Source organism: Ranitomeya variabilis, chromosome 1, assembly GCF_051348905.1.
Source record: "Ranitomeya variabilis isolate aRanVar5 chromosome 1, aRanVar5.hap1, whole genome shotgun sequence".
In the NCBI taxonomy this organism is placed as follows: Eukaryota; Metazoa; Chordata; class Amphibia; order Anura; family Dendrobatidae; genus Ranitomeya; species Ranitomeya variabilis.
In genome coordinates this window covers 1,163,335,624-1,163,359,027 of record NC_135232.1, presented here as the reverse complement: position 1 = coordinate 1,163,359,027, position 23,404 = coordinate 1,163,335,624, and the positions used below count along the sequence as shown (strand labels likewise).

The 23,404-nt window shown below is 45.2% G+C and overlaps 1 protein-coding gene across 1 annotated transcript; it reads left to right on the top strand.

Moving 5' to 3' along the window:
- Positions 1 to 22,161: 22,161 nt before the first annotated feature.
- LOC143801225 (vomeronasal type-2 receptor 26-like) lies at positions 22,162 to 22,992 on the top strand. Its single transcript, XM_077281235.1, has one exon. It carries the CDS (start codon positions 22,162 to 22,164, stop codon positions 22,990 to 22,992), a length of 831 nt encoding a protein of 276 aa, XP_077137350.1.
- Positions 22,993 to 23,404: the final 412 nt, after the last annotated feature.

Genomic DNA, 23,404 nt, shown 5'->3' with positions numbered 1-23,404 from the left:
GAAGGAGATTATTGCTTCAAAGGACTTTTCTGCAAGTAACTGTATACTTATTCGTTTGGTAAGATTGGTATTGGTATCTTTTCTGTTTGTCATATTAAAGTTGCAAAATTGCAATATTTGGTTCAAGCTCATTAATCAATACTTCAGTTACTAACGGTGCCTTCTCTACAAATGACTATTAAATTACTAACATACAATGTCAGAGGCCTAAATAGTCCAAATAAGCTTTTCTCCATCCAAAAAGAAATAGTTAAATCACATGCTGACATAATATGTTTGCAAGAACCAAAATTTAGACATAATAACCACCCAAATTTTTCAATCAAAAATTTTCCCAATAGTTTTGAATCCTCTAATCCAAGCAAAAAAGCAGGAGTATTTACTTTCATCAAGAACTCCCTTTCCTTCGAGCTCCTAGAAGAAATCTCAGACAAAAATGGTCACTACCATATCTTGGTATGCATCCTTAATAATCAGACTTACACGATAACCAATGTTTATGTCCCCAGTAGAGGACAGATAAGATTTTTAGACAGGTTAATTAAGAAATTTGATACAATCAAAAAAAGGTATTTTGTTAATCCTAGGAGACTTCAATGTGGTTCCAGATTGTCTTCTAGACTCCACCTCCACAACCAAATCTCTCACTCAATAATTGGCTGTTCGAGCTATTAGTGTTCACACAGTTCACAATGATAAACTTCTCTCGGTGAACTGCTAACTCATCGCTGCACTGTGAGGCTTTTTTCAAGCCGGTTCTACACATCCTGATATTTCCGATACCAAAAAAAGGTATCAGAGATGTCAGTGTCCGTGTGTGTAGTACTTGCGGCCAGCGTCGGACCGGAGCACCTTGGGCCCACCAGAGAAAATCATTCTTGGGGCCCACTATGTAGCTACATAGAAATAAATACAAGACCACCAATTGTGCGGTAAAAAAAGCTAATATCAGGGTATAATATAAGGTAGTACATGTCTTAATTATGTAGCAGGGGTTGGAGTAGCCCCTTCAAAGAAAATAAAGTAGCCCCCTCATAGGGTACAATGTATCCCCCTCACAGAATATAATGCAGCCCCCTATAGAATATAATGTAGCCCCCCCATAGAATATAATGCAACCAGCCTCAGAGTATAATGCAGCCCCCATAGGGTATAATGTAGCCCCTTAGAGTATAGTGCAACCCCCCTCATAAGGTATAATGCAGCCCCTTCATGGAATATAATGTAGCCCCCTCATAGGGGATCACGCTACCCCCTCTCATAGGGTATCATGCAGTTCACCCTCATAGGGCATCATGCAGCTCCTGTTGTGAATTCCGTTCTCGGGCTCCCTCCTGTGGTCATGAGTGGTACTTTGTTGAGTTCTGTTCATGGGCTCCCTCTGGTGGCTTTGAGTGATACGGCTGGTCTGTAGCTGGGCTCCAGCTGCCTCGTTTTCTGCTATGCTGGCTGCCTATTTAACTCCACCTGGACCTTTACTTGTTGCCAGCTGTCGTTGTATTCAGTATTGGTTCAGATCTCTCTGGGACTTCACTTGTGACCTGTCTCCTCCTGGAGAAGCTAAGTTTATGCTTGTTCATTTTTGCTCATTGCTTTTGAAAAAATGTTTATCAGTATTTGATCAGTTCAGTCCAGCTTGCTAATATGCTATTTCCTTGCTAGCTGGAAGCTCTGGGGTGCAGAGTTGCGCCCCCCCACATCGTGAGTCGGTGTGGGGGTCTTTTTGTATTCTCTGCATGGATAATTTTGTAGTATTTTATACTGACCGCACAGTTCCCTTGCTATCTTCTGACTATTTAGTTATTAGCGGGCCTCATTTGCTAAAACCTGTTTTCATTTCTATGTTTGTGTTTTCCCCTTAACTCACCGTTATTATTTGTGGGGGGCTGTCTATACTTTGGGGACATTTCTCTGAGGCAAGTGAGGCTTTGTTTCTCTCTAGGGGTAGCTAGCTCTCAGGCTGTGAAGAGGCGTCTAGGCAGAGTCAGGAACGTCCCACGGCTACCTATAGTGTGAGTTGAAAGGATCAGGGTTGCGGTCAGTAAAGTTTCCACATTCCCAGAGCTTGTCCGATATTTTTGGTTTACCTATCAGGTCATTTCAAGTGTTCCTAACCACCAAGTCCATAACAGAACAGCTGGCCAATAAAGTGTTAATGCATCGCAAAAGAGGGATAAGAGAAGTTCTGAGCTCATTTTTTTTCTCTGCAGTGTGTTTAGCCTCTCTCCTCCCCTTAATCTCTAGGTGGTTCAGGACTCAGCTGCAGATATGGACATTCAAAGCCTGTCCTCTAGTGTGGATCATCTCACTGCAAGGGTACAAAGCATTCAGGATTATGTAGTTCACAGTCCTATGTCCGAGCATAAAATACCAATTCTGTTGTGAATTAGACTTTTTTGGCTCCCTCTAGTGGTTACTAGTGATATGACTCTGGGATTTCCTTCCCTCTGTCTGCACCCAGCTGGGTCGTTACTTCAGGGGTGTTGCTATATAAACCTCCTGGAACCTTAGTCCAGTGCCTGGCATCGGTGTTATCAGACACTTTCTGTTTGCTCCTGTTTGCTGGTCCTGGTTCGTGTTAAATTAAGTCTTGCTTCTTTGTTTTTTGGGTTATTTGTTTGCTATCATTTTTGTCCAGCTTGTACTAAATGTGATTCCTGACCTTGCTGGAAGCTCTAGGGGGCTGGTGTTCTCCCCCCGGGCCGTTAGACAGTTCGGGGGTTCTTGAATTTCCAGTGTGGATATTTTTGATAGGATTTTTTGCTGACCATATAAGTTATCTTTCTATATTCTGCTATTAGCTAGTGGGCCTCTCTTTGCTAAATTCCTAGCTCATTCTTATGTTTGTTTTTTCCTCTTACCTCACCGTTATTATTTGTGGGGGGCTTCTATCCAACTTTTTGGGGTATTTCCTCTGGAGGCAAGAAAGGTCTTTCTTTTCCCTTCTAGGGGTAGTTAGCTCTCCGGCTGGCGCGAGACGTCTAGGATCAACGTAGGAACGTTCCCCGGCTGCTGGTATTTGTGGTGCTAGGATTAGTTATATGGTCAGCCCAGTTACCACTGCCCTATGAGCTGGTTTTCTGTATTTACTGACTTAGCATTATTCCTGAGACCCTCTGCCATTGGGGTCATAACAGTATGCCAGGCCAATATTGAATGTTTAAAGCATTGCAGAAGTGGGATAATAAGAAAGGAAATTCTGAGGTTTTTTTTTTCCTTCCTTCTCTTCCTCCCCTTTACCTTTGAGTGGCGTGTGCTTGCTGCAGACATGAATGTGCAGACCTTGATTACAAGTGTTGACCAGCTGGCAGCTCGTGTGCAGGGTATACAAGATTTTGTTACCAGTAGTCCTATGTCTGAACCTAAAATACCTATTCCGGAATTGTTTTCTGGAGATCGATTTAGGTTTAGGAATTTCAAGAATAATTGTAAATTGTTTCTTTCTCTGAGACCCCGTTCATCTGGAGATTCTGCTCAGCAAGTTAAAATTGTTATTTCTTTTTTACGGGGCGACCCTCAGGATTGGGCTTTCTCGCTAGCGCCAGGAGATCCGGCATTGGCGAATATTGATGCGTTTTTTCTGGCGCTCGGATTGCTTTACGAGGAACCCAATCTTGAAATTCAGGCAGAAAAAGCCTTGCTGGCTATTTCTCAGGGTCAGGATGAAGCTGAAGTGTATTGCCAAAAATTTCGGAAATGGTCCGTGCTTACTCAGTGGAATGAGTGTGCTCTGGCCGCAAATTTCAGAAATGGCCTTTCTGAAGCCATTAAGAATGTGATGGTGGGTTTCCCCATTCCTACAAGTCTGAATGATTCTATGGCGCTTGCTATTCAAATTGACCGGCGTTTGCGGGAGCGCAAAACCGCTAATCCTCTGGTGGTGTTGTCTGAACAAACACCTGATTTAATGCAATGTGATAGAATTCAGACTAGAAATGAATGGAAAAATCATAGACGTCAGAATGGGTTGTGTTTTTACTGTGGTGATTCTACACATGTTATATCAGCATGCTCTAAACGCCTAACAAGGGTTGTTAGTCCTGTCGCCATTGGTAATTTGCAACCTAAATTTATTTTGTCTGTGACTTTAATTTGCTCTTTGTCTTCTTACCCTGTTATGGCGTTTGTGGATTCAGGTGCCGCCCTGAGTCTTATGGATCTGTCATTTGCCAAGCGCTGTGGTTTTGTTCTTGAACCATTAGTAAATCCTATTCCTCTTAGAGGTATTGATGCTACGCCATTGGCGGAAAATAAACCGCAGTTTTGGACGCAGGTGACCATGTGCATGACTCCTGAACATCGGGAGGTGATTCATTTTCTTGTTCTGCATAAAATGCATGATTTGGTCGTTTTGGGTCTGCCATGGTTACAGACCCACAATCCAGTCCTGGATTGGAAGGCAACGTCTGTGTCAAGTTGGGGCTGTCAGGGAATTCATGCTGATTCCCCGCCGGTGTCTATTGCTTCCTCTACTCCTTCGGAAGTTCCTGAGTATTTGTCTGATTATCAGGATGTATTCAGTGAGTCCAGATCCAGTGCTCTGCCTCCTCATAGGGACTGTGACTGCGCCATAGATTTGATTCCAGGTAGTAAATTTCCTAAGGGAAGATTATTTAATCTGTCAGTACCTGAGCATGCCGCAATGCGTTCATATATCAAGGAGTCTCTGGAGAAGGGGCATATCCGTCCATCCTCTTCCCCTCTTGGTGCGGGATTCTTTTTTGTGGCTAAGAAGGACGGATCTTTGAGACCTTGTATTGACTATCGGCTACTGAATAAAATCACTGTAAAATTTCAGTATCCTTTGCCTCTCTTGTCGGACTTGTTTGCCCGGATTAAGGGTGCCAAGTGGTTCACCAAGATAGATCTTCGTGGTGCATACAACCTTGTGCGCATTAAGCAAGGTGATGAATGGAAGACTGCATTTAATACGCCCGAAGGTCATTTTGAGTACTTGGTGATGCCTTTTGGGCTTTCTAATGCTCCCTCAGTATTTCAGTCCTTTATGCATGATATTTTCCGGAAGTATCTGGATAAATTTATGATTGTTTATCTGGACGATATTCTGGTTTTCTCTGAAGATTGGGACTCACATGTGGAGCAGGTCAGGATGGTGTTTCAGGTTTTGCGTGAGAATGCCTTGTTTGTTAAAGGCTCAAAGTGTCTCTTTGGAGTACAGAAAGTTCCCTTTTTGGGGTTTATTTTTTCCCCTTCTGCTGTGGAGATGGACCCAGTCAAGGTCCAAGCTATTCATGAGTGGACTCAACCCACGTCAGTTAAGAGTCTTCAGAAGTTCTTGGGTTTTGCTAACTTCTATCGTCGTTTTATCGCTAATTTTTCTAGCATTGTTAAACCTTTGACGGATATGACCAAGAAAGGTTCTGATGTTGCTAACTGGGCTCCTGCAGCCGTGGAGGCGTTCCAGGAGTTGAAGCGCCGGTTTACTTCGGCGCCTGTTTTGTGCCAGCCTGATGTCTCACTTCCCTTTCAGGTCGAGGTGGATGCTTCTGAGATTGGGGCAGGGGCCGTTTTGTCACAGAGAGGCCCTGGTTGCTCGGTAATGAGACCATGTGCTTTCTTCTCTAGGAAGTTTTCGCCTGCTGAGCGGAATTATGATGTGGGCAATCGGGAATTACTGGCCATGAAGTGGGCATTTGAGGAGTGGCGTCATTGGCTCGAGGGTGCTAAGCATCGTGTGGTGGTCTTGACTGATCACAAAAATTTGATGTATCTCGAGTCTGCTAAACGCTTGAATCCTAGACAGGCCCGCTGGTCATTGTTTTTCTCCCGTTTTGACTTTGTGGTCTCGTATTTACCAGGTTCAAAGAATGTGAAAGCTGATGCTCTTTCAAGGAGCTTTGTGCCTGACTCTCCTGGAGTCACAGAACCTGTTGGTATTCTTAAAGAAGGAGTTATTTTGTCAGCCATTTCTCCTGATTTGCGACGTGTGTTGCAGAGATTTCAAGCTGGTAGACCTGACTCTTGTCCACCTGACAGACTGTTTGTTCCTGATAAGTGGACCAGCAGAGTCATTTCCGAGGTTCATTCCTCGGTGTTGGCAGGTCATCCGGGAATTTTTGGCACCAGAGATCTGGTGGCTAGGTCATTTTGGTGGCCTTCCTTGTCACGGGATGTACGGTCATTTGTGCAGTCCTGTGGGACTTGTGCTCGAGCTAAGCCTTGCTGTTCCCGTGCCAGCGGGTTGCTCTTGCCCTTGCCTGTCCCGAAGAGGCCTTGGACACATATTTCCATGGATTTCATTTCTGATCTCCCGGTGTCTCGGGGTATGTCTGTCATCTGGGTGGTATGTGATCGCTTTTCAAAAATGGTCCATTTGGTGCCTTTGCCTAAGCTGCCTTCCTCTTTCGATCTGGTTCCTGTGTTCCTTCAGAATGTGGTTCGTTTACACGGCATTCCTGAGAATATTGTGTCTGACAGAGGATCCCAGTTTGTTTCCAGGTTCTGGCGATCCTTTTGTGCTAGGATGGGCATTGATTTATCGTTCTCGTCTGCCTTTCATCCTCAGACTAATGGACAAACTGAGCGAACTAATCAGACTCTGGAAGCTTACTTGAGGTGTTTTGTTTCGGCAGATCAGGATGATTGGGTGACCTTCTTGCCGTTGGCTGAGTTTGCCCTAAATAATCGGGCTAGTTCCGCTACTTTGGTTTCGCCATTTTTCTGCAACTCTGGTTTCCATCCTCGTTTTTCCTCGGGACATGTGGAGCCTTCTGACTGTCCTGGAGTAGATTCTGTGGTGGATAGGTTGCAGCAGATCTGGAATCATGTGGTGGACAACTTGAAGTTGTCACAGGAGAAGGCTCAGCGTTTTGCCAACCGCCGCCGCGGTGTGGGTCCCCGACTTCGTGTTGGGGATTTGGTGTGGCTGTCTTCTCGATTTGTTCCTATGAAGGTCTCCTCTCCTAAATTTAAGCCTCGCTTCATCGGTCCTTACAAGATATTGGAAATCCTTAATCCTGTGTCCTTTCGCTTGGATCTTCCGGTTTCGTTTGCCATTCACAACGTGTTCCATAGGTCTTTGTTACGACGCTACGTTGTGCCTGTGGTTCCTTCTGCTGAGCCTCCTGCTCTGGTGTTGGTTGAGGGCGAGTTGGAGTACGTGGTGGAGAAGATCTTGGATTCTCGTCTCTCCAGGCGGAGGCTTCAGTATTTGGTCAAGTGGAAGGGTTATGGTAAGGAGGATAATTCCTGGGTGGTTGCCTCTGATGTGCATGCGGCCGATTTGGTTCGTGCCTTTCACGCTGCTCATCCTGATCGCCCTGGTGGTCTTGGTGAGGGTTCGTTGACCCCTCCTTAAGGGGGGGGTACTGTTGTGAATTAGACTTTTTTGGCTCCCTCTAGTGGTTACTAGTGATATGACTCTGGGATTTCCTTCCCTCTGTCTGCACCCAGCTGGGTCGTTACTTCAGGGGTGTTGCTATATAAACCTCCTGGAACCTTAGTCCAGTGCCTGGCATCGGTGTTATCAGACACTTTCTGTTTGCTCCTGTTTGCTGGTCCTGGTTCGTGTTAAATTAAGTCTTGCTTCTTTGTTTTTTGGGTTATTTGTTTGCTATCATTTTTGTCCAGCTTGTACTAAATGTGATTCCTGACCTTGCTGGAAGCTCTAGGGGGCTGGTGTTCTCTCCCCGGGCCGTTAGACGGTTCGGGGGTTCTTGAATTTCCAGTGTGGATATTTTTGATAGGATTTTTTGCTGACCATATAAGTTATCTTTCTATATTCTGCTATTAGCTAGTGGGCCTCTCTTTGCTAAATTCCTAGCTCATTCTTATGTTTGTCTTTTCCTCTTACCTCACCGTTATTATTTGTGGGGGGCTTCTATCCAACTTTTTGGGGTATTTCCTCTGGAGGCAAGAAAGGTCTTTCTTTTCCCTTCTAGGGGTAGTTAGCTCTCCGGCTGGCGCGAGACGTCTAGGATCAACGTAGGAACGTTCCCCGGCTGCTGGTATTTGTGGTGCTAGGATTAGTTATATGGTCAGCCCAGTTACCACTGCCCTATGAGCTGGTTTTCTGTATTTACTGACTTAGCATTATTCCTGAGACCCTCTGCCATTGGGGTCATAACACAATTCCCGATTTGTTCTCTGGAGATAGATCTAAGTTTTTGAATTTCAAAAATAATTGCAAATTGTTTCTTGCTCTGAGACCCCGCTCCTCTGGTGATCCTGCTCAGCAAGTTAAAATTATTATTTCTTTGTTACGTGGTGACCCTCAAGATTGGGCATTCTCCCTGGCGCCAGGAGATCCTGCATTGCTAAATGTGGATGCGTTTTTTCTGGGACTTGGATTGCTCTATGAGGAACCTAATTTAGTAGACCAGGCAGAAAAGATCTTGCTGGCTCTGTCTCAGGGTCAGGATGAAGCGGAGGCTTACTGTCAGAGGTTTAGGAAGTGGTCTGTGCTCACTCAGTGGAATGAGTGTGCCCTGGCAGCGATTTTCAGAAAGGGTCTTTCTGAAGCCCTTAAGGATGTTATGGTGGGGTTCCCCACGCCTGCGGGTCTGAATGAGTCAATGTCTTTGGCCATTCAGATTGATCGGCGTTTGTGGGAGCGCAAACCTGTGCACCATCTGGCGGTGTTTTCTGAGCAGAAGCCTGAGTCTATGCAATGTGACAGGATTCTGACCAGAATTGAACGGCAAAATCACAGACGTCAGAATGGGTTGTGTTTTTACTGTGGTGACTCCACTCATGTTATCTTTGATTGTTCTAAGCGCACAAAAAGGTTCACTAAGTCTGTCACCATTGGTACTGTACAGCCTAAATTCATTTTGTCTGTTACTTTGATTTGCTCTCTGTCATCCTACTCAGTTATGGCTTTTGTGGATTCAGGCGCTGCCCTGAATTTGATGGATTTGGCATTTGCCAGGCGCTGTGGTTTTATCTTGGAGCCTTTGCAATTCCCTATTCCACTAAAGGGAATTGATGCTACGCCATTGGCCAAGAATAAGCCTCAGTACTGGACTCAAGTGACCATGTGCATGACCTGCACATCAGGAAGTTATTCGCTTTCTGGTGTTACATAATTTGCATGACGTTGTCGTGTTGGGTCTGCCATGGCTGCAGGTTCATAATCCAGTCCTGGATTGGAAAGCAATGTCTGTGTCAAGTTGAGGTTGTCAAGGGGTACATGGCGATGTTCCTTTGGTGTCAATTGCTTCTTCTACTCCTTCTGAAGTCCCTGAATTTTTGTCGGATTACCAGGATGTATTTGATGAGCCCAAATCCAGTGCCCTACCTCCTCATAGTTATTGTGATTGTGCTATAGATTTGATTCCTGGTAGGAAGTTCCCTAAGGGTCGACTTTTTAATTTATCTGTACCAGAACATGCCGCAATGCGTAGTTATATAAAGGAGTCTTTGGAGAAAGGGCATATTCGTCCGTCCTCGTCACCCTTGGGTGCAGGTTCTTTTTTGTGGCCAAGAAGGATGGTTCTCTGAGACAATGTATAGATTATCGCCTTCTTAATAAAATCACGGTCAAATTTCAGTACCCTTTGCCTCTGCTGTCCGATCTGTTTGCTCGGATTAAGGGGGCTAGTTGGTTCACCAAGATAGATCTTCGAAGAGCTTATAATCTTGTGCGTATAAAACAGGGCGATGAATGGAAAACAGCATTTAATACGCCCGAAGGCCATTTTGAGTACTTGGTGATGCCATTTGGGCTTTCTAATGCCCCTTCCGTGTTTCAGTCCTTTATGCACGACATCTTCCGAGAATATCTGGATAGATTTATGATTGTGTACCTGGATGATATTTTGTTTTTTTCTGATGATTGGGAATCTCATGTGAAGCAGGTCAGGATGATATTTCAGGTCCTGCGTGCCAATGCCTTGTTTGTGAAGGGCTCTAAATGTCTCTTCGGAGTCCAGAAGGTTTCCTTTTTGGGCTTTATTTTTTCCCCTTCTACTATCGAGATGGATCCTGTTAAAGTCCAGGCCATTTATGACTGGACTCAACCTACATCGGTGAAGAGTCTTCAGAGGTTCTTGGGCTTTGCTAATTTTTACCGTCGCTTCATCACTAACTTTTCTAGTGTGGTTAAGCCTTTGACGGATCTGACCAAAAAGGGCGCTGATGTGACGAATTGGTCTTCTGCGGCCGTTGAGGCCTTTCAGGAGTTGAAGCGTCGGTTTTCTTCGGCTCCTGTCTTGCGTCAGCCAGACGTTTCTCTTCCTTTCCAGGTCGAGGTTGATGCTTCTGAGATTGGAGCAGGGGCTGTATTGTCGCAGAGAAGCTCTGATGGCTCTGTGATGAGGCCATGTGCTTTCTTTTCTAGAAAGTTTTCGCCTGCCGAGCGGAATTATGATGTTGGTAATCGGGAGTTGTTGGCAATGAAATGGGCTTTTGAGGAGTGGCGACATTGGCTTGAGGGATCCAAACATCGCGTGGTGGTCTTGACGGATCACAAGAATTTGATTTATCTCGAGTCTGCCAAGCGGCTAAATCCTAGACAAGCTCGATGGTCGCTGTTTTTCTCCCGTTTCGATTTTGTGGTTTCGTACCTTCTGGGCTCTAAGAATGTGAAGGCTGATGCCCTTTCTAGGAGCTTTGTGCCTGACTCCCCGGGAGTTTCTGAACCGGCTGGTATCCTCAGAGAGGGGGTGATTTTGTCTGCCATCTCTCCTGATTTGCGGTGGGTGCTGCAGGAATTTCAGGTCGATAGACCTGACCGTTGTCCACCGGAGAGACTGTTTGTCCCGGATAGATGGACCAGTAGAGTTTTTTCCGAGATTCATTGTTCGGTGTTGGCAGGTCATCCTGGGATTTTTGGTACCAGGGATTTGGTGGCTAGGTCCTTTTGGTGGCCTTCCTTGTCGCGGGATGTGCGTTCCTTTGTGCAGTCCTGTGAGATTTGTGCTCTGGCCAAGCCTTGCTGTTCTTGTGCCAGTGGATTGCTTTTGCCTTTGCCTGTCCCAAAGAGGCCCTGGACGCATATTTCCATGGATTTTATTTTGGATCTTCCAGTCTCTCAGAGGATGTCTGTCATCTGGGTGGTTTCTGATCGTTTTTCTAAGATGGTCCATTTGGTGCCCTTGCCTAAGTTACCATCCTCCTCTGATTTGGTTCCGCTGTTTTTTCAGAATGTGGTTCGTTTGCATGGTATTCCGGAGAACATTGTGTCTGACAGAGGGTCCCAGTTGGTGTCCAGATTTTGGCGATCCTTTTGTGCTAAGATGGGCATTGATTTGACTTTTTCTTCGGCCTTCCATCCTCAGACAAATGGCCAAACCGAACGAACTAATCAGACCTTGGAAACTTATCTGAGATGTTTTGTTTCTGCTGATCAGGATGATTGGGTGACTTTTTTGCCATTGGCTGAGTTCGCCCTCAATAATCGGGCTAGTTCTGCTACTTTGGTTTTGCCTTTTTTTTGTAATTCTGGTTTTCATCCTCGTTTTTCCTCGGGTCAGGTTGAGCCTTCTGACTGTCCTGGGGTGGATTCTGTGGTGGATATGTTGCAGCAGATTTGGAACCACGTAGTGGACAATTTGACGTTGTCAGAGGAGAAGGCTCAACGCTTTGCTAACCGCCGTCGCTGTGTGGGTCCCCGACTTCGTGTGGGGGATTTGGTTTGGTTGTCTTCTCGTTATGTTCCTATGAAGGTTTCCTCTCCTAAGTTTAAGCCTCATTACATCGGTCCTTATAAGATTTCGGAAATCCTCAATCCTGTGTCATTTCGTTTGGACCTCCCAGCATCTTTTACCATCCATAATGTGTTCCATAGGTCATTGTTGCAGAGGTATGTGGTGCCTGTGGTTCCTTCTGTTGATCCTCCTGCTCCTGTGTTGGTCGAGGGATAATTGGAGTATGTCGTGGAGAAGATCTTGGATTCTCGTATTTCGAGACGGAAGCTTCAGTACTTGGTTAAATGGAAGGGCTATGGTCAGGAGGACAATTCCTGGGTTGTTGCCTGTGATGTCCATGCTGCCGATTTGGTTCGTGCCTTTCATTTGGCTCGTCCTGATCGGCCTGGGGGCTCTGGTGAGGGTTCGGTGACCCCTCCTCAAGGGGGGGTACTGTTGTGAATACCGTTCTCGGGCTCCCTCCTGTGGTCATGAGTGGTACTTTGTTGAGTTCTGTTCATGGGCTCCCTCTGGTGGCTTTGAGTGATACGGCTGGTCTGTAGCTGGGCTCCAGCTGCCTCGTTTTCTGCTATGCTGGCTGCCTATTTAACTCCACCTGGACCTTTACTTGTTGCCAGCTGTCGTTGTATTCAGTATTGGTTCAGATCTCTCTGGGACTTCACTTGTGACCTGTCTCCTCCTGGAGAAGCTAAGTTTATGCTTGCTCATTTTTGCTCATTGCTTTTGGAAAAATGTTTATCAGTATTTGATCAGTTCAGTCCAGCTTGCTAATATGCTATTTCCTTGCTAGCTGGAAGCTCTTGGGTGCAGAGTTGCGCCCTCCACATCGTGAGTCGGTGTGGGGGTCTTTTTGTATTCTCTGCGTGGATAATTTTGTAGTATTTTATACTGACCGCACAGTTCCCTTGCTATCTTCTGACTATTTAGTTATTAGCGGGCCTCATTTGCTAAAACCTGTTTTCATTTCTATGTTTGTGTTTTCCCCTTAACTCACCGTTATTATTTGTGGGGGGCTGTCTATACTTTGGGGACATTTCTCTGAGGCAAGTGAGGCTTTGTTTCTCTCTAGGGGTAGCTAGCTCTCAGGCTGTGAAGAGGCGTCTAGGCAGAGTCAGGAACGTCCCACGGCTACCTATAGTGTGTGTTGATAGGATCAGGGTTGCGGTCAGTAAAGTTCCCACATTCCCAGAGCTTGTCCGATATTTCTGGTTTACCTATCAGGTCATTTCAAGTGTTCCTAACCACCAAGTCCATAACAAGCTCCCCCCATAGGATATCATGCAGCTAACTCCCCCCATAGGGCATAATGCAGCTCACTCCCCACATAGGGCATCATGCAGCTCACCCTCCCCATAGGGTATCAGGCAGCTCACCCTCCCCATAGGGCATCATGCAGCTCACTCCCCCCATAGGGCATCATGCAGCTCATTCCCCCCATAGGGTATCATGCAGCTCACCGTCCCCATCGGGTATCAGGCAGCTCACCCTCCCTATAGGGTATCATGCAGCTCACTCCCCTATAGGGCATCATGCAGCTCACCCCCCCATAGGGTATCATGCAGCTCACTCCCTCCATAGGGCATCATGCAGCTCACTCCCCCCATAGGGTATCATGCAGCTCACCCTCCCCATAGGGTATCAGGCAGCTCACTGTATGCCAGCAGGTATCAGGGCCTGGGCCCACCGGAGAATCCTCCGGTTCTCCAGTGGACCAGTCCGACCCTGCTTGCGGCACATGTGTGGCAACAGTGTGCCGCCCGTGTGCTGCATCAGTACCACACACACCGGTGCCTGAAAACCGATGTACAGTAAGCTCTGTTCCCCTGCTCCATTTTCTGAAGATGCTGTAATAATATTGCAGGAACTCAAGGATTCTGGTAGCGTGGGGCAATGAACAGACAGAGACGGGTCTCTTTAGTGCAAATAGTGTATTTGTACAACAGCAATAACACCCAAAACAATATACTGATAACCCGCAGTGACCTGCAATGAAACAAGTCCTTGAAACATATACAGCAAATCAGCAGAGTTCTTAAGGCAGAGTCCTCGGCAAGGTGATCAAAAGGTGAGTGTGACAGGTGACGTGGTGCAGATCCAATACACTATCAGCGCAGAAAGAGTCAAATCCAGGTATGTAGTAAACACAGGGATGTCCAGAACAAGTCCACAGGTTAATCCCAGGTGTGGAATGAACACAGATAAGTCCAGAAACTGGTTCATAAGTTGCTATCAGTTGTGGCATAAACACGGGTAAGTCCAGAAACAAGTTCACATTAAAGTATTATACTGGTGTTGTTTCCAACAGCTCCCACCGGGGGGAGTAAATGAAGGATTAAGTAGCAAAACACAGTCCAGCAACATAGTTCAAAAACACAGTTCAGAAACAGTGTTCATACCAGGAGGAGTGAACCAAGGGTTAAGTTCCAAAGTCAACAGACTACAGATAACTTAGATAGTGTAGCTTACATACTCAGAGAATGTCTGGAGTCACGGGTAGAAGCACAGTAGAACAAGCAGCTGAGCTGAAGGGGAAAGGAATCAGAATACTCCAGCAAGGAAGCTGACACCTGAGCCAGGTTTTAAACAAACGAACAGGAAATAGGGCAGACAAAAACAGCAAACTCCATCTTAACAAAGGGCAAGATCATTCACAAGGTGACTTGGAAAACCCGGAATACTGACAGATGCCTGTCATGAATCCCCAATGGCTAGGGATAGCACAGGACAAGCAAAGTACAAATAAATAACGGACGAGCTCTAGGGTGATGGAACCTGGGCTGACCGCTGCCCTACGCCTGACAAACGCAACTAGAGATAGCCAGGGAGCGTGCCTACGTTGGTTCTAGACGCCACGCACCAGCCTAAGAGCTAACTAGTACTGCAGAGAAAATAAGACCTCACTTGCCTCCAGAGGAATGAACCCCAAAAGATATAGTTGCCCCCTCACATGTATTGACGGTGAAATGAGAGGAAGGCACACACATAGAGATGATATATATAGCTTTAGCAAATAGAGGCCCGCTGTAAACTAGAAAGCAGAAAGATACAAAAGGGGACTGAGCGGTCAGCAAAAAACCCTAATCAAAAAAACCATCCTGAGATTACAAGAACCCATGTGCCAACTCATGGCACATGGGGAGAACCTCAGTCCACTAGAGCTACCAGCTAGCATAGAGACATAATAAGCAAGCTGGACAAAAAAACCAAACAACTGAAAATCAGCACTTAGCTTATCCTGAAAGATCTGGGAGCAGGTAGGCAGGAACCAAACAGAGCACATCTGAATACATTGATAGCCGGCAAGGGAATGATAGAAAGGCCAGGTAAAATAGGAAACACCCAGCCTCTGATGGACAGGTGGAAACCAAAGGCCGAACCCACCAAAGTCACCCAGTACCAGCAGCAACCACCAGAGGGAGCCCACAAACAGAATCCACAACAGTACCCTCCCCTGAGGAGGGGTCACCGAACCCTCACGAGAACCCCCCAGGGCGATCAGGGTGAGCTCTATGGAAGGCGCGGACCAAATCAGTCGCATGAACATCGGAGGCGACCACCCAGGAATTATCCTCCTGACCATAACCCTTCCACTTAACCAAATACTGGAGTTTGCATCTGGAAACACGAGAATCCAAGATCTTCTCAACAACATACTCCAATTCTCCCTCCACCAGCACCGGAGCAGGAGGCTCAACCGAAGGAACAACGGGCACCTCATACCTCCGCAACAACGACCGATGGAACACATTATGAATAGCAAACGATGCTGGGAGATCCAAACGAAAAGATACAGGGTTAAGAATCTCCGAGATCCTATAAGGACCGATGAACCGAGGCTTGAACTTAGGAGAAGAGACCTTCATAGGGACAAAACGAGAAGACAACCACACCAAATCCCCAACAAGAAGTCGGGGACCCACGCGGCGACGGCGATTAGCAAACTGCTGAGTCTTCTCCTGAGATAACTTCAAATTGTCCACCACCTGATTCCAAATCTGATGTAGCCTGTCCACCACCACGTCCACTCCAGGACAATCCGAAGACTCCACCTGACCAGAGGAAAAACGAGGATGAAACCCCGAATTACAAAAAAAAAGGAGAGACCAACGTGGCAGAACTAGCCCGATTATTAAGAGCAAATTCGGCCAGTGGCAAAAAAGCAACCCAGTCATCTTGATCAGCAGAAACAAAACACCTCAAATAAGTTTCCAAGGTCTGATTAGTTCGCTCCGTCTGGCCATTCGTCTGAGGATGGAATGCAGACGAAAAAGACAAATCAATGCCCATCTTGGCACAAAACGTCCGCCAAAATCTAGACACAAACTGGGATCCCCTGTCAGAAACGATATTCTCCGGAATCCCATGCAAACGAACCACGTTCTGAAAAAATAAAGGGACCAACTCAGAGGAGGAGGGCAACTTAGGCAAGGGCACCAAATGAACCATCTTAGAAAAGCGGTCACACACAACCCAGATAACGGACATTTTCTGTGAAACCGGGAGATCAGAAATAAAATCCATGGAAATGTGCGTCCAAGGCCTCTTCGGGATGGGCAAGGATAACAACAACCCACTGGCCCGAGAACAGCAAGGCTTAGCTCGAGCACACACTTCACAAGACTGCACAAAGGTACGCACATCCCTAGACAAGGAAGGCCACCAAAAAGACCTGGCCACCAAGTCTCTAGTACCAAATATTCCAGGATGACCAGCCAACACAGAAGAATGGACCTCGGAGATGACTCTACTGGTCCAATCATCCGGGACAAACAGTCTTTCTGGTGGACAACGATCCGGTTTATCCACCTGAAACTCCTGCAATGCACGTCGCAAGTCTGGGGATACGGCGGACAATATTACCCCATCCCTAAGGATACCAGTAGGCCCAGAGTCTCCAGGAGAGTCAGGCACAAAACTCCTGGAAAGAGCATCTGCCTTCACATTCTTTGAACCTGGCAGGTATGAAACCACGAAATTGAAACGAGAAAAAAACAACGACCAACGAGCCTGTCTAGGATTCAAACGCCTGGCAGACTCAATGTAAATGAGATTCTTGTGATCAGTCAAGACCACCACACGATGTTTAGCACCCTCAAGCCAATGACGCCACTCCTCAAATGCCCACTTCATGGCCAAAAGCTCCCGATTACCCACATCATAATTGCGCTTGGCGGGCGAGAATTTTCTAGAGAAGAATGCACATGGCTTCATCACCGAGCCATTAGAACTTCTCTGTGACAAAACCGCCCCCGCTCCAATCTCGGAAGCATCAACCTCAACCTGAAAAGGAAGTGAAACATCTGGTTGACACAACACAGGAGCAGAAGAAAACCGGCGCTTAAGTTCCTGAAAGGCCTCCACAGCCGCAGGAGACCAATCAGCAACATCAGCACCCTTTTTAGTAAAATCAGTCAAAGGTTTAACAATACTGGAAAAATTAGCAATGAACCGACGATAAAAATTAGCAAACCCCAAGAACTTCTGAAGGCTCTTAACAGATGTAGGTTGTGTCCAGTCACAAATAGCCTGAACCTTGACGGGATCCATCTCAATAGTAGAAGGAGAAAAAATGTACCCCAAAAAAGAAATCTTCTGGACTCCGAAGAGACACTTTGAGCCCTTCACAAACAGAGAATTGGCCCGCAGAACCTGAAACACCTTCCTGACCTGTAGAACATGAGACTCCCAGTCATCAGAAAACACCAAAATATCATCCAAATACACAATCATAAACTTATCCAGATATTCATGGAAAATATTGTGCATAAAGGACTGAAAGACTGACGGAGCATTGGAGAGTCCAAAAGGCATTACCAAATACTCAAAATGGCCCTCAGGCGTATTAAATGCGGTTTTCCACTCATCACCCTGTTTTATCCGCACCAGATTATACGCACCGCGAAGATCTATCTTAGTGAACCACCTAGCCCCCTTAATGCGAGCAAACAAATCAGTTAATAATGGCAATGGATACTGATATTTGACTGTAATCTTATTCAGAAGGCGATAATCTATACAAGGCCTCAGGGAACCATCTTTTTTTGCCACGAAAAAAAAAACCTGCTCCCAGAGGGGACGAAGATGGACGAATATGTCCCTTTTCCAAGGACTCCTTAATATAATTCCGCATAGCAGTATGCTCTGGCAGTGACAGATTAAATAAACGACCCTTAGGGAACTTACTGCCAGGAATCAATTCTATAGCACAGTCACACTCTCTATGAGGAGGGAGCGAATTGAGCTTAGGCTCCTCAAAAACATCCCTATAGTCAGACAAAAACGCAGGGATCTCAGAAGGAGTAGATGAAGCGATTGAAATCGGAGGTGCATAACCATGAACCCCCTGACATCCCCAGCTTAACACAGACATTGTTTTCCAGTCCAGGACAGGATTATGAGTTTGTAACCATGGCAGACCAAGCACTAGTACATCATGTAAATTATACAGTACAAGGAAGCGAATCACCTCCTGATGAACGGGAGTCATGCGCATGGTCACTTGTGTCCAGTACTGCAGTTTATTCATAGCCAATGGTGTAGAATCAATTCCCTTCAGAGGAATATGAACTTCCAGAGGCTCCAGACTAAAACTGCAGCGTTTAGCAAATGACCAATCCATAAGACTCAGGGCAGCGCCCGAATCCACATAGGCATCGACGGAAATGGAAGACAGTGAAAAAATCAGAGTCACAGACAAAATGAACTTAGGCTGCAGAGTACCAATGGCAAAAGATTTATCAACCCTTTTTGTGCATTTAGAGCATGCTGATATAACATGAGCTGAATCACCACAATAAAAACACAATCCATTTTTCCGCCTATAATTTTGCCGTTCACTTCTGGACTGAATTCTATCACATTGCATAGTCTCAGGTGCCTGTTCAGAAGACACCGCCAACTGGTGCACGGGTTTGCGCTCCCGTAAACGCCGATCAATCTGAATGGCTATAGCCATAGACTCATTCAGACCTGTAGGCGTAGGGAACCCCACCATAATATCCTTAATGGCCTCAGAAAGACCATTTCTGAAGTTTGCAGCCAGGGCGCACTCATTCCACTGAGTAAGCACCGACCATTTCCGAAATTTTTGACAATATATTTCCGCTTCATCATGCCCCTGAGAGAGGGCTAATAAAGCCTTTTCAGCCTGAATCTCCAGGTTAGGTTCCTCATAGAGCAATCCCAATGCCAGAAAAAACGCATCCACACTGAGCAATGCAGGATCCCCTGGTGCCAATGCAAATGCCCAATTCTGAGGGTCGCCCCGCAGGAAAGATATTACAATCTTGACCTGTTGAGCAGGGTCTCCAGAGGAGCGAGATTTTAAAGAAAGAAACAATTTACAATTGTTCCTGAAATTCAGGAAGGTAGATCTATCTCCAGAAAAGAACTCTGGAATAGGAATTCTAGGTTCAGACATGGGAGTGTGAACAACAAAATCCTGTATGTTTTGAACTTTTGCCGCGAGATTACTCAGGCTGGAAGCCAAACTCTGGACATCCATGTTAAACAGCTAAGATCAGAGCCATTCAAGGGTTAAGAGGAGGTAAGAAGCAGCTAGACAGCAATTAAGGGCTAGGCAGCAAAACTCTGAAGGGAAAAAAAAAAAAAAAAAATTCCCTTAAACACTTCTATTTCTCCTGCTTCAGCCCAAAATGTTAACACTTTGTGGGCCGGCTATACTGTCATGAATCCCCAATGGCTAGGGATAGCACAGGACAAGCAAAGTACAAATAAATAACGGACGAGCTCTAGGGTGATGGAACCTGGGCTGACCGCTGCCCTACGCCTGACAAACGCAACTAGAGATAGCCAGGGAGCGTGCCTACGTTGGTTCTAGACGCCACGCACCAGCCTAAGAGCTAACTAGTACTGCAGAGAAAATAAGACCTCACTTGCCTCCAGAGGAATGAACCCCAAAAGATATAGTTGCCCCCTCACATGTATTGACGGTGAAATGAGAGGAAGGCACACACATAGAGATGATGTATATAGCTTTAGCAAATAGAGGCCCGCTGTAAACTAGAAAGCAGAAAGATACAAAAGGGGACTGAGCGGTCAGCAAAAAACCCTAATCAAAAAAACCATCCTGAGATTACAAGAACCCATGTGCCAACTCATGGCACATGGGGAGAACCTCAGTCCACTAGAGCTACCAGCTAGCATAGAGACATAATAAGCAAGCTGGACAAAAAAACCAAACAACTGAAAATCAGCACTTAGCTTATCCTGAAAGATCTGGGAGCAGGTAGGCAGGAACCAAACAGAGCACATCTGAATACATTGATAGCCGGCAAGGGAATGACAGAAAGGCCAGGTAAAATAGGAAACACCCAGCCTCTGATGGACAGGTGGAAACCAAAGGCCGAACCCACCAAAGTCACCCAGTACCAGCAGCAACCACCAGAGGGAGCCCACAAACAGAATCCACAACAGATGCCCTTATCATTATCCCCTACTCTGTCAGCAATCAGCGCCAGCAGGGGAGAATGATGAGAATTGTATTCAACTGACATCAGGCTGCGGCTATTACTCCCATCAGCCTACACCTGTTGCCACTACTAGAAATGATGGCAAGAGCGGCTGATGAGAGTATTCCTCACCCGCCACTTGCAGTATAAATAGTGCATTAAAACACAGCACACCATTGTTTTTCTTGTGAAATTCTCAATAAGTTTGATGTGTCACATGACCCTCTTCCCATTGGAAAAAATAAAGTTGGATCCAAAATGGCCAACTTCAAAATGGCCACCATGGTCACCACTCATCTTGAAAAGTTTTCCCCCTCCCATATACTAATGTGCCACAAACAGGAAGTTGATGTCACCAACCATTCTCATTTTATTTAGGTGTATCCATATAAATGGCCCACCCTGTAGATAATAGATGACAGATAGATAGAATAGATAGATAATAGATGATAGATAATAGAGAGATAGATAGATAATAGATAAATAGATGATAGATAATAGATAGATAATAGATGATAGATAATAGATAGATAATAGACAGATAATAGATAGATAATGGATAATAGATAGATTGTCACGGATCCCACCGTACTGCCACCAATTTGGCACGTACCCGCTCTCAGCACATGACTTGGGGTTGTTGCACCTGCAAGGGTTAATCTATCTCCCCTCTCTCAGTTCAGCATGCAATTTCTGTCCTATGCTGTAATGGGAGCATAAATCACACACCGACCCAGGCCACACACCCGCTCATACATGCTGCCACCACTCACCGAATACACGGGCGATGAGTCCCGGAAATATTACTACTACTGTCTGCCAATCATAAGGCTCACACAGTTTAAGGCTATGGATGCTTTAGAACATACAAGGTTCAAGTTGTTAAAGTTGTATGCTTTAATACAAAAAGGTACAGTGCTTAGAATAAATAAAAAGGTATAAAAATATGGTCATAAAAAGACATACAACTATGCAAAACAGTTATAAAAATAAACAGGAGAAAACTTACAGAAATAGCTAACTTTGAAGTCTGCTTTCTGCTCCCTGAGGGGGGAATGGATGGACTGGATCACATCAGCTTGGCTGCCCTCAATCTGTGAACAACTTTGTATGCATACAAGTCTAATTTATAGACTTACTCTGGAGGTCAAATGTCTAGACCAGCCTCTCAGGTTAATATTATAATTGCTTGTTTTTTGATTGGACCACTGCCGCTCCCCCAATGAATATATTATTTTCCTCTGAACGCTCTTTGCCTAAAGGTCCTCACAAATGGATAGTGTCAGGCTGTAATTGACATCTCTCTTCAAAAGAGCTAGAAGGTGTGAAATGTTTCCCCTTCTTCCTGGTTCCCAGCAGACCCCCTGTCGAGATTGGAGAAAATAGATACATTTGTTGTGACCTTTGTGAGACCTGCAGTTTCAGGGCAGATGTTAAACTACTGCTGGTTACACATATAAATCTATACATATTCACTACACACATATATACCTGTACATATTTCACTACATAGATAATAGGCAGATAGATAGTTAACAGAGATAATAGATAGATAATTCATAGATAATAGATAGATGATAGATAAATAGATTAAGCCAAAAAATGGGAAGCAGCACTACAAAATTTACTTAAAGAGTAAGGTGGACTTTAGTGGGTCCACATGGTGTGGCGATGTTTCGGTTCCCAAAAGGATTTATCATGCATGATAAAGGCTCTTGGGAGCCAAATCATGGCCACACCATGTGGACCCACTAAAGTCCACCTTACTCTTTAAGTAAATTTTGTAGTGCTGCTTCCCATTTTTTGGCTTTATATATTTGGCAAGTATACAGGTTGTTTGCCGGGAGGCCTGTGCACCCACCTAGTTGGAAAGTGTGCTGTTACATTTTTTCTGAAACAGATAAATAGATAGATAATAGATAGATAATAGTTATTCTTCCCACAATAAAAGTAACACATTATGCAATTTTCCTACAAACAGCGAGATCTGCATGAAATGCCAAAATGACAAATGGCCAAATGAGAAGAGAGACCAGTGTCTGCCTAAAGTGATGGAATTCATCTCTTACCAGAATGAAACAATGGCTTCGGTATTTTCCTGTATCTCGGTCTTCGGATGTCTTGTGACCGGCTTCACATTTGGGATATTTATTTCCTATCGGGACACTCCTATTGTTAGAGCCAATAACCGGAACCTGAGTTACCTCCTCCTGGTCTCCATCTTTCTCACTGTGTTTTTGTTCCTTGATCGTCCCAATGATGTGAATTGTAGATTACGTGAAACCAGTTTGGGATTTTTCTTCTCAGTAGCCGTCTCTTCACTTCTCGCCAAGACTGTCATGGTTTGTGTTGCTTTTAAGTCCACCAAGCCTGGAAGCGCCTGGAGAAAATGGCTGAATGTGAAACTGCCCTATACCATAGTGTTATTGTGTTCATCCCTTCAGGTTGTAATCTGTGTTTTGTGGTTGACTATTTCTCCCCCATTCCAAGATCTGGACACTGAGACTTATCCTGGGATTCTCATCATTCAGTGTAATGAAGGCTCAGATATCTGGTTCTACTCCATGTTGGGTTATCTGGGGCTCCTGGCAGCTGGGAGCTTCATCCTGGCTTTCTTGGTGAGGACATTACCGGACAGCTTCAATGAGGCCAAGTACATCACCTTCAGCATTCTGGTGTTCCTCAGTGTCTGGATCGCCATGATCCCGGCTTATCTGAGCACCAGAGGGAAGAACATGGTGGCTGTGGAGATATTTGCAGTGATGGCTTCCAGTGCTGGACTTTTAGGTTGTGTGTTTTTCCCTAAAAGCTTTATTATTTTGTTTAAATCTGGAATGAATAAAAAACGGAGCTGCTCGGAAAAAGAAAGGAATGACTGCACAATATTAGGAACCACTGATAATAGTGCCTAATTCTGTACATTAGACCCATAGAAACCATTTTTAAGTAAGATGTAAGATTCTCTGTCAACCTGTGTATGAAATAAACATATAAAAATGTATTATCCCGTTATCTCCAGTAATTGATGCATTTATCAGGACTTCACCTATTTGTATTAGAGTTTGGGAAATGTAGACATTTCTCTCTGGTTTTGGTAAATGATCTGCTTCCTCCTTGTTTAAGTGTTTTTATTGAACTTTTAAACATAACAACCATACTTTATGTAATATTGTTATAAGCTTCATCACAAATAACATGTATGTAGGGAAAGTGGGGTGGGGAGGGGAGGGGGGGGGAAGGAAAGGGGTATAAGTAACCAGAGTGAAGACAGAACTAATATTTAGGGTTGAGCGAAACAGATCGGCCAATTTCAAAAGTCGCCGA

Coding starts and splice junctions, on each gene's coding strand:
- LOC143801225 (XM_077281235.1), top strand. CDS start 22,162: ATGGCTTCGGTATTTTCCTGTATCTCGGTCTTCGGATGTCTTGTGACC.